Source organism: Tympanuchus pallidicinctus, unplaced genomic scaffold (genome assembly GCF_026119805.1).
Source record: "Tympanuchus pallidicinctus isolate F22 unplaced genomic scaffold, pur_lepc_1.0 scaffold13, whole genome shotgun sequence".
NCBI lineage: Eukaryota > Metazoa > Chordata > Aves > Galliformes > Phasianidae > Tympanuchus > Tympanuchus pallidicinctus.
Window position 1 is genome coordinate 17,670,465 of NW_026294648.1, and position 9,880 is coordinate 17,680,344.

The 9,880-nt window shown below is 49.9% G+C and overlaps 1 protein-coding gene and 1 long non-coding RNA gene across 3 annotated transcripts; one reads left to right on the forward strand and one right to left on the reverse strand.

The window, feature by feature from the left end:
• Positions 1–701: 701 nt before the first annotated feature.
• LOC128075899 (putative P2Y purinoceptor 10) lies at positions 702–8,022 on the reverse strand. Of its 2 annotated transcripts, none has more exons than XM_052673080.1 (2): positions 7,933–8,022; positions 702–3,289 (listed from the first exon to the last, which is right to left on the reverse strand). In XM_052673080.1, exon 2 carries the CDS (start codon positions 3,285–3,287, stop codon positions 2,265–2,267), a length of 1,023 nt encoding a protein of 340 aa, XP_052529040.1. In that variant the 5' UTR covers positions 3,288–3,289; positions 7,933–8,022; the 3' UTR covers positions 702–2,264. The 2 variants fall into 2 exon arrangements, with proteins under 2 accessions (XP_052529040.1, XP_052529041.1); XM_052673081.1 differs by lacking the exon at positions 7,933–8,022 and adding an exon at positions 4,900–5,446.
• On the forward strand, positions 3,728–6,970 carry LOC128075912 (uncharacterized). Its single transcript, XR_008204150.1, has 5 exons — positions 3,728–3,839; positions 4,498–4,700; positions 5,418–5,587; positions 6,691–6,768; positions 6,877–6,970. It is a non-coding gene; the product is annotated as an uncharacterized LOC128075912 (long non-coding RNA).
• Positions 8,023–9,880: the final 1,858 nt, after the last annotated feature.

Genomic DNA, 9,880 nt, shown 5'->3' on the forward strand with positions numbered 1-9,880 from the left:
AAGAAACCCCATGGACTGTAACCCCACTCCTGTTTCTGTCCAATAGAGGAGGATCCTTCCCCACGCAGGAGAGGAACCTCTCAGCTCTGACATCAGTCAGCATGAGGAACCATTTGCTGGCCTTTCAAAAGACATATTTCTTTTGCTAATGGCACCAGCACAGGAGACAGTCGAGGAGGAACAATGTGAAGTGATGCTTCCTATGGACAAAATAATAAACACATTGTATGGCAATGGGAAATGGAGTGAATTGCAGGAAGTGGGGCTGGCACATCTGCAGCTCCATATCCCCTCCATGGGGGCAGCTGGGTCTGCTGGGGGCCTGCTCTGCTGCTGAGTGTTTGGCTTGGACTAAAACCTTGGGAGTTCTTGTATGGAATTGCAGAGGACAGGCTGTTGGTCTCTGATGTGCAACAGATCAGACAAGCTGGTTAAGTGGGATCTGGGGGAGCTCAGAGGTGAGCAAGGCAGGGGGATGGGGTGACAGCAGGAGATGAGGTGCTGGGGATGCCCTCATGGGGATGGGAATATTATCCCTTCTGAAGGTCCATCCCACACCTTTCCGTAGACTGGAGAGGAATCTTAAAGAACAAGAAAAGTCAGCAGCCACCAATGCACTTGATAATGACCTCTGATCCACGTGAAGGAGGAACTGTCCCCATTCTGTCCTGCAGGTGCAAGGGACCACTAGGAAACTCAGCTTACACTTGCAAAAATGCGTTTATTTCTGAAGCATCAGTTTTTGGAAAGTACAACATAGGATGAGCTACACACTTGCCACAACACTGACTTCAACTTGTTCTCACCTGATAAACAGAGAATTGTAAACACAGCCAACAGCTCCCAGTTCTTACTACAAAGCTACAGAAGCTGCAGTAACACAATGTGAATGCTACTCTGTCTGGGTGAGCATCTTTTGGCATCCTCACTTATCTGCTTGTAAGATTAAGTTCGTAATACTGTCGTTCATAAAGAGAGAACTATGGCAGCTAATTAGGCTCAATCAACAGCTGGTCACTGCTTTTGAGAAGAGCACCAGTGTAATGGTTTTCCAAACCTGGATGTTAAATTGCCCCCACTTTGTTGTAAAATAGTCAAGTAAAAAACTGTAATATGCAGGAAAATGTTGGGTAAGAGAAAAAGTAATTAAGAGGAATTGTGTGGTTGAAGCATACCCAGCAAGTGTTTCTGGTATTTTATCTGCTTTGTAGCAACATGTGAGATGGTGCCACTGAATGCATTTGTTTTGGAAAGACACGGGTTTCAGAGGGAGTAAATCAGTGTTTCTGATCAGCAAAAGAGTCCTCAGTTATCACGGGGAAACGGTTGTTACACACAGGGGCAGAATTTGGCCTAGAGTTTGTCACATCTTAGAGAAACCAGCGAGGGAAGGACACCTTTCTTCTCTAGTGCATGTGCCCCTGAACCCCTAAGGAAGGACCTCACGGTGTGGTCTCAGCACTAGGCTGAAGGAGCCGTGCACATAATGGGGATGAGGACCTGTGTGGTGCCATTGGGGTCACCCAACCTGGCAGCACTGATGCTGGGCCCCCACTGCTGGCAGTGGTGTTTATTGGAGTGTGAAGGGGACATGGAGAGAGGAAAGGTCCTGCTGTGCAGAATGCGAGCAACCTCACAGCGCTGGCTGCAGCGTAAGGCACAGGATGCATCCACAGGTAAGGAGCATACATGGAGCAGGGTGAGAAGAAGGAGGTGATGAAAAGAGCAGAAAGAAATGAAGCAGTGGTAAGTGTGATGACCAGAGCAATGCTCTGAGAGCTGGGGCAGGCAGCAGCAAGGTGGGGCTCTGTGCTGGAGCAAGCTCACACATCTGTGTCCCTGAGCAAGGACAGCAAAACTGCTGCTGGCTATTCCTGGCCACTTCGCATGCAGTGTGCAGAGAAAGCACTTCAGCAGATTCCAGTGTATGGATGAATAATCATCTTTGGCTTGAACAAAGAACCTCTGGAGTTGGAGAAATGGAAAGAGGAGTTCCTAGGATGTTTGCACCATTTCCCATCAAAGGCTTTGGGGATTTTCCACTCTGGCTGGGTCAGGAGTGGGCATCACAGCAGTAGGTGCAGTCAGTGTCTGTGTGTCACTCCAACACATTAATCATAAAGTTTTATCTTATGTGTATCGAAAGATTTCCACTGCTACAAATCTCCCCTGAACAATTCGAGGGGTCTTCTGTAATGGAGTTGGTAGTCGAACAATCCTGGATTTCAGATGAAATATCTTAACTCTCTTCAGCTGGCTTTATTTCATTCCTTAACTGACGATGCACTCTCTTTGCTCATGAGCCGACTCCTGATGGCCATGCTGCTGTGCCTGGAGATCTGGTCCTGAAACTCTGAGGTCATAAAGAAATAGAGGATCGGATCCAAGCAGCAGTCCAGACTTGCCAGAGTTAAGCAGAAGGGCTGGGTGTGCAGCGTGATCCTGCGCAGGAGGCAATCTGTAATAACGTTCTCTTTCACCATCATGTAGAAGAAGAAATTGATGTGATACGGTGCAAAACACACAAAGAACACGATGGCACAGGTGGATACCATCCTCGAAGCTTTCCGCCCCTCGCTGTTGTTCTGCAGCGGTATCCGGAAGCCCCGAAGGGAGACCTTTGTTTTCCAGGTACAGAACACGATGACGATGAGGGGCCCAATGAAGCCGAAGAGCTCCGCGGTGGCCGTCATCGCCACGGTGCCCACTTTGCTCTCGATCTGCCGCACCTCCAGGTCTGCAAAGCAGGTTTTGGAGTTGTTCTGCAGGCGGAAGCTGCGCATGATGGGGAACGGGGAGCAGGCGGCGCCCACAAAGAGCCAGACGGCCGCGCTGATGGCGATGTCGTAGCGGCGCTTCCAGTCCTTGGCCTTGAAGGGGTGCAGGAGGAAGAGGTACCGCTGGATGCTGATGCAGGTGAGGAAGCAGATGCTGGCGTACATGTTGAGGTACTTCAGGTAGAAGCACAGCAGGCAGAGGAATCTCCCAAAAGGCCACGTGCGGTTCATGTAATAGTAAATCCGCAGCGGCAGCGACAGGACGTGCGCCAGGTCGGCCGCGGCCAGGTTGATCATGAAGATGATGGCTTTGTTCTTCTTGCTGATGAAGCGGCACAGCACCCAGAGGGCAGCGCTGTTGGCCAGCAGGCCGGGGATGAAGATGATGGTGTAGGTGGCTGCGTACAGTGTGGATTTGTACGTTACGTTGGGATCGGAGCAGGTCCAGTTGCTGTGCGTCATGATGGGACTGCTGGGAGCATTTGGCACAGGAGGGGGAGTGCAGGTCATTCCTGGGGAGAGCAAAAGCAGTGGTTGTAAAGGCAAAGGCACTGCGAGAGTTGTCTGTATTCACATTTCCTATCTGACAACACTGAGGCTCAGAAGGTCCCCTGTGTAGAATATGCTGCTACCCTCTTCAAATCTGCTCCCTCCTGTTATTACTGCAGAGGAGATAGGACTGCCTCCGCAGCATCAGTCCCCTTGCTGTGCTTTCCAGTTTCCATAAGCATAGGAGAAACTATGCCACACTGCTCATGGAGCAGAAGGAGCTTCTCATCCCGGCAGCTCTGACCCATCTGTGACAGGGGGAATACACAGGAGGAAGGTGTGTGTATGGGAACTGTTGAGTCCTGATCTGAACCACTGAGCACCTGGGGAAAAGACCTGGTCAGCCCTGAGAGCACAGGTGAAAGCAATTCACCTGTGCAACCAGAAGGGGTGGAGCCTGGCTGCACCTCTCTTAGCCCTCATTTAAGGGCTGAATGTCATGGGGGAAGGGTCTCTGGTTGGAGATCCCTCTTGTCTGGAGTTTTCCCTGTGAGCCTAAGTTTTCAGAGATGGGTGAGCACTTTTTCTTTGTAGCATCTTTCTATTGCACTGGTTTCCTTGTGGTTGCATCTCCTATAACACCATTCCATTGCCTTCACCTTTCTGATTGTTATAGTGTGCCATAGCCTGACTTCTACAAGCAAGCAAGCAACCACATAGTCCAGTGACCAAAACATGGATGCCAACAACTGGATTATACCTATGGTTAAGTTACAGGAGCTTGGTTTTATGGGGTATTTCCCCACAGGGTTCTAATTCTTAGTATAGTGATTCCCTTCCGTGTCTAAAGCTACAGTTAACACTGAATGTTGGCTTCCTGTTTCACAGGGCACTGCAGATACTGCTCCCCTGGTTCTGACTCATTTCCTGACAGCAAAACTTGCATGGGGCATTTGCCAGAGAAAGAAGTGTCTCTGTAGGTAGATACTAGTAACTCATCCCCTGGTACTAAGGGTTCTTTTCTTTGTGCTGCAAACAAAAATAGATTAGAGCTCTCAAGTGACAAAGAGCACGATTGGTGTTGGTTTTCTTCACTTTGCTAATTGGGGCTGCAGGTGGCCCCAGCCCTGGGCCACTAAGTGTCTGCACCTACAGGCTTTATTAACAGGAGCTGCAGACAACTCTGCTTCTCTTTTTAACTTCTATTTCATTTTCTTATGGCTTGCAAAAGGCAGGGTTATCTCCTGCCAAGTGCTTGGGTTTAGCAACTGAACTACATCCTTCAGCTGCACCTAAAAGCGAAGAAATGCTGTAGCTGGGAGGGCACTGCCCAACTCCTCCTTCACTGGGACAGCACGATAACACTGAGGTGTCCCAGGCTGGGTCCATCTGCAGCCCCAGCTGGATACGTGCTGCTCCCTCGTCACCCTCCAGGTGAGCTCCCACTTTGCCAAGAAGCCATTGAGCATCACTGTCAGAGTTATAAGCTGCCTGCATGCTAAGGTCAGCCTGACTGCCCCATGCTCTGACAAAACACAACGCCACGTGGCCACTGACACCACAGAGGATTGGGTGCATTTGCAAAATGTTCCATTTTGAGAACATGCTGCTATTCAAATGCTGCCCAACGGACCTGGGATATTCAGAGGGGCTGAGGTCAGATGAGTCACAGCAATCAGTTTGCATGTCGGGGTTCCAAGGTGCAGTTAGACTTATTTACATTTCATGTGACAGCTCAGAACCAGGCCGCAACAGCAACGTTCAGAGTAATCAGGCTCAGGCTGCTGACTCAAAGTAGCCACCAAACAGAGATATTTAGGGTAAATGTGCATGTCCGGGATGTATATCTGCTGCAACATGAGATGATGCATCTCACATCTCAGCCTTTGTGCTCTGATAGCAGCAAGCTGTGTCCAGACACCAGATGGGCACCAGTGGGCTGCAGCAGCCTGAGCCCATGATGGAGCCCCTTACATGGAGAGATCCCCTGGGCTTTGTCCTCATCTGATAATTGTCCACAAGGTGTCAGAGTTAATCAAAACTTCTCTTCTTTGCCCAGTTGAAGGCAGTTTTCTAAACCCATAGGGCAGATGGAGGGGCAGAGGTGATGGTGTGGCCACATCCTCATGACTTTGTGTTGCTATCTTCCAGGATGATCCCAAAAAGAGGAATGCTGACATTAGGGGAAAAAATGCTCTGTGAATTGATACTCCTGTCCTTGGTGTTTACGTGGAGACAGCGGAGGTCAGGAGCTTCAGCCACAGGCTGCAGAACCCCGTCCGTGAAGGGGCAGATGTCCCAGCTCCATTACCTGAGCAAATGTAAGGATGTGACTGGTGGGCAGGGAGCGCATGGGGCAGCACTGGGGCCACGGGGTGAGGGACTCGACTGGCCTCAGGGCTGAGCATGTCCGAGAACATGGACTGAGTGGGGTGACCCTGTTGGGTGCAGCAGCATTAATGCCATCAATGTGCATATGGGGGATTGTTGCTCCTTGGCACGTGGTGGGCGCTGAGAATGAAATTTGCTACAAAGTCATTAACATTCCTTCGACCAAATTGTACAGGAGGCAATTTAGCAGTGGCTGTGAGTGATTAACCTGATCTCAAGGCTCTTGGGAAAGGAAAGGAACTTTGCTGCTCCCTAACTCAAATGCAGCCCTCTTTTCCTTGACGTGGAAACCTGTCCTTAGGCTTTGCCAGGAGGCACATCAAGTAAGAGTGGACTTTCTATGACAATTCCTGTGGGATCTGCTCTGCAAAGCCTGTGTTTCTGAGGCTGTTACAACAAGGAAAGAATGAAGCATGCATATAATTTTTTGTAGCGGGACAATTTGGAAGCACAACATGGCATTTACAGCTGCACTGCCCCCTTCCTCCCACTTGCTCAGACTGAGGGTAACTCCTTCCATCCCTCTCACCTTCCTCTCTGAGGACAAACACAACACACACAGATGCCCCTGGCTGTCTGCAATCGGGCTTCCTATCTGCAAAGCTGTTCAGACAGCATTTGCTGTGTGAAGTATCAGCAAAGGCTGAAGTCCTTAAGCTGATTTTATCAGCACTTGTCTCCATGTGTCACATCAGAAAGTGTTTTTTGTTGGTCCCTCACACCACACTGAGGGAAGATAGCTTCTACTATGCAGTTTAAAAATAAAAGAAAACAGAAAATTGGTAGTAGATCTATGCAGTGTTATCCGAGTCCTGCTTTGTATGCTTCACTCAGAGTCTGTATTTCTGAGGCTGTTGCAATAGGGAAAGAATGAAGCATGCACACAATTACTCGTAGCAGGATAATTTGGAAACACAACATGGCACTTCCAGGAAAAAAGAGGTTCATCTCCATGCAGCACGGCGTCCTGCTGGCTGGCTGCCTGCAGCAGGTCGATCTGATCACAGCACACATTCTTCTGCCTTCATTTCAGGGCTGAGTATCTCACACTTTCGCACTCACGCTTCAGTCTGAAACCTCTGCACTCAAGTGGAAAATCCTACAGTTACAGGTACTTTTTTTTTTTTTTTTTTTTTTTCTTTTTCAACAAAGAAAATTGGAGCGGATCTGGGCTGTGAAGATTTCGGTTTGCATTCTGCTCTCATTCCTACTCCCACAGCTGGCTTGGGCAGCACAGCCCCATGGTGCAGTGCCATTCCCAGTGCTGGAGGTGTGGGCATATCAGTGGTCCCACCGCTCACACCAAGGCTGAGCTGGGAGCTGGAACCCTGCCTGGAGCAGCTCTCTCCTGCACCACCTGCTGCCCCAGTGCTGCTGTCCTCCCTGACACAGGTGTGCGGTAAGCCCAGTTTGACACTGACTCACACTCCATGCTTTGATTTGCTTTTCCCTTTTGATTTGCTTTAAGAAATTTCAGGTTTAGGGTCCACCCAATGTGGATCTCATCTGTCACTGCCAAACTGCAAACATGCTGGGCTGTGCTGTCGAACTCCTCCTGAGCACAGGTGAATGCCATCCCATTGCTCCTCTGACAAAATATGGCTTAAAAGCACCAGTGAATGAAATTAGCTAAGTTTTAGCTGGTGGCTGCAGTTGAAACTTGAAATTTCAGCTCTGAGCCTCAGCACCCTTGAGGGCAAAGCCACATCCACGCAGCCCGCTTGCACGTCACGTTGTGTCCCCAACCTCCAGCAGTGATGTCCCGCCATTGTGATTCAGGCAAAGAGCAGCATGGATGCCACATGGGCAGCATGAGATTATTATTCCTTTAGCGGCAACATAAATTGCTGTTAGAAAAAAAAAAAGAAAAAAAAAAAAGAAAAAAAAAAAAAGAGAACCCAAACAGATCTGCTGCAGTTCCCCTTACCGCCGAGTGCCGTTTTAAAGTAAAAGATCTTCTAGGAGAAATCAGGTAAAGGAAGCAAGGGCCCAGCAGTGGATCCTGTGGAGCACTGGGAGCTGCCCACGCTGAACCTTTGCCTGCTCTGGTGGCAGCAGTTTCATGCAGCTGCTGTTGTGCCTCCTGCATGCGCTCGTGCAGAGGATTGGGGCACTCGGAGGGCTGCTGTGCCGAGAGCCAGAGCTTCCCAAACCCCCTCCCTGCATGAGCTGAGGCCAGGGAAAAAGCCTGGGAGGGCAACGCCAACACAGGAGACCCTAAAATCTTGTTAATGCTTGTTCTAGATCACAAAGAGAGAGCGTAAAACAGCCTTACCTCGTCAGGCAGTGACCCAGCCAGCTCAGTGCTGCAGGCAGGAGGAAGTGCGCCGGCTGCAGCACCGCACCAGCCTTGTTTACAGCAGCATGGCAACCTGCGTGACATCACGGCCTGCCCGAAGGTGATGCTTTGATGCATGCCTGTGGTGTGTGGCTCCGCTTTGGGGGACTCAAATTCCCAGCCCTGCAGAGCTGAGTCCTGGATGGGTGTATGCAATGTTGTCCCCTCATCTGTGCCCTCATCTTTGGGGTTTTGGCACCAGGGTGGCTTGGATCCTTGTGATGCTGCAGAATGTCCTGAGCAGAGCAGCCCTGCCACCATGCCTTCCCTCCAAGCATAGCGCTGAGCTGACCATGGACATGACCCCAAGGTTCCTGCAATCAGCTCTGCCCTCACCTCCCAACCAAGGGGCTCAGTCACAGCCCACGGCTGCTCCATCTCACCCACTCTTGTCCCTAGCAGAGCCCAGATTCCCAATAGCTTTTTATAGAGCTCTCTTGAGCCTTGCTTGACGTTTCTCTTGCTCTTAATAAGCAGACTGCTCAGACTAGAGGTACTGAAGCTGCTGCCAGCAATGTTGAGTGGTTGCACTTCTTAAAGTGTTTCCAGCAGTGGGGTGAAATCTCACCTCACCTTTACTCTGGGGGTTAAGTGGGGGCTCAGCCCTCCGGTTCTCTGATCCACTGAGTTTTAAGAGCGTGCAGAGGAACGCTGCTGTGCCCATGCCCTGATGGGGGACAGTGGGCATGAAAACTAATGGGATGGAAAACGAATGGCTCTAATTCAGGCATTTATGGCCCACAATGAACATGCCTTAGAATGCCCCGCTGTGCTTTATGGGCTGCCCTGCTTCCATGAATTGTCAAAGGAGCTTGCTAGAAGTCGGGAGATTGTCAGATGTTTATTTTAAAATCATTTACAGGGGTTTGATGAAAAGCAATATTGAGCTGTTGGCCAATACTGCTGCGTTTATCAGTGCATCCTGTTTAGCTGGTTTGTAAGCTGTTGTGGCAGCTGGAATTTATCCAGTCGCAGTTGTCTGTTCCATGTGGGCACCACTCAGTGCTGCAGCTCAGCAAAGCAGAGCCTGACTGGGGAAAGGACCTCAGGGAGCAGTGATGGACCTGAGCAACATTTGGAAAACAACCTTTGTCCCCCCCCGCAGGTGGGATATCTGCATGAGCCTCCATCTGCAGCCCTTTCATCCTCGCTCAGCTCATAGACCTGACAATTTGGAGCCAAAGCCACGCTCTTTGGGCAAAGGAGAGATGGAGTTGACCGGAGCACGTGTTGGTACATGGAAAACATTGCCCACCTCAAAAAGTGAGCTCTAACAAAAGGAAAAATTGTAGAAGTGCCCTGCATGTGTGTGAACAGCTCTACTTGCACAAGAGGCTTGGAACAGCTCAGCAATTTGCACACAAACGGTTCTGTGTTCAGTGCAGGTGACTGTACACAAAGCACAGCAACAGCACGGCAGTTCTGACAGCACCACCCACAGCACCTGCAGAACTGCTCTGCTGAAGTTCTTCAGGCTGAAGCTGACCCAGCTGCAAAGTGGGGATGGCTTTCAGCTGTCCCAAACAGAAGGATGTTTGTTGTCTGGGCTTTTGTAAGAGCTGGCTGAAATAATACAGTCAAAACCCTCTCAGGTGACCACTCCAATTCCGTGCTACTGCTCCTAAGGGAGCTCAGTGCTAAGACAGGGCAGTGGTTTGAACCTGGAGGATAGAGATCTTGCTTGCCTGTGCTGCGTTTCAGTTTCCTATGTATGTTATCATGCAGGCAGGGATCAAGGAAGAGGGTTTTTTGCTGATAAACCCAAATATACTCTAGGGATTTTGCAGACAGTTATACTGGTTACAGAGGTGCTTTCCCCGTAGATTTGTCCTCATTATATAGGTAACACTTCAGTTTGCATACCATGCTGGGAATTGCTCCTGTT

Coding starts and splice junctions, on each gene's coding strand:
- LOC128075899 (XM_052673080.1), bottom strand. CDS start 3,287: ATGACCTGCACTCCCCCTCCTGTGCCAAATGCTCCCAGCAGTCCCATC.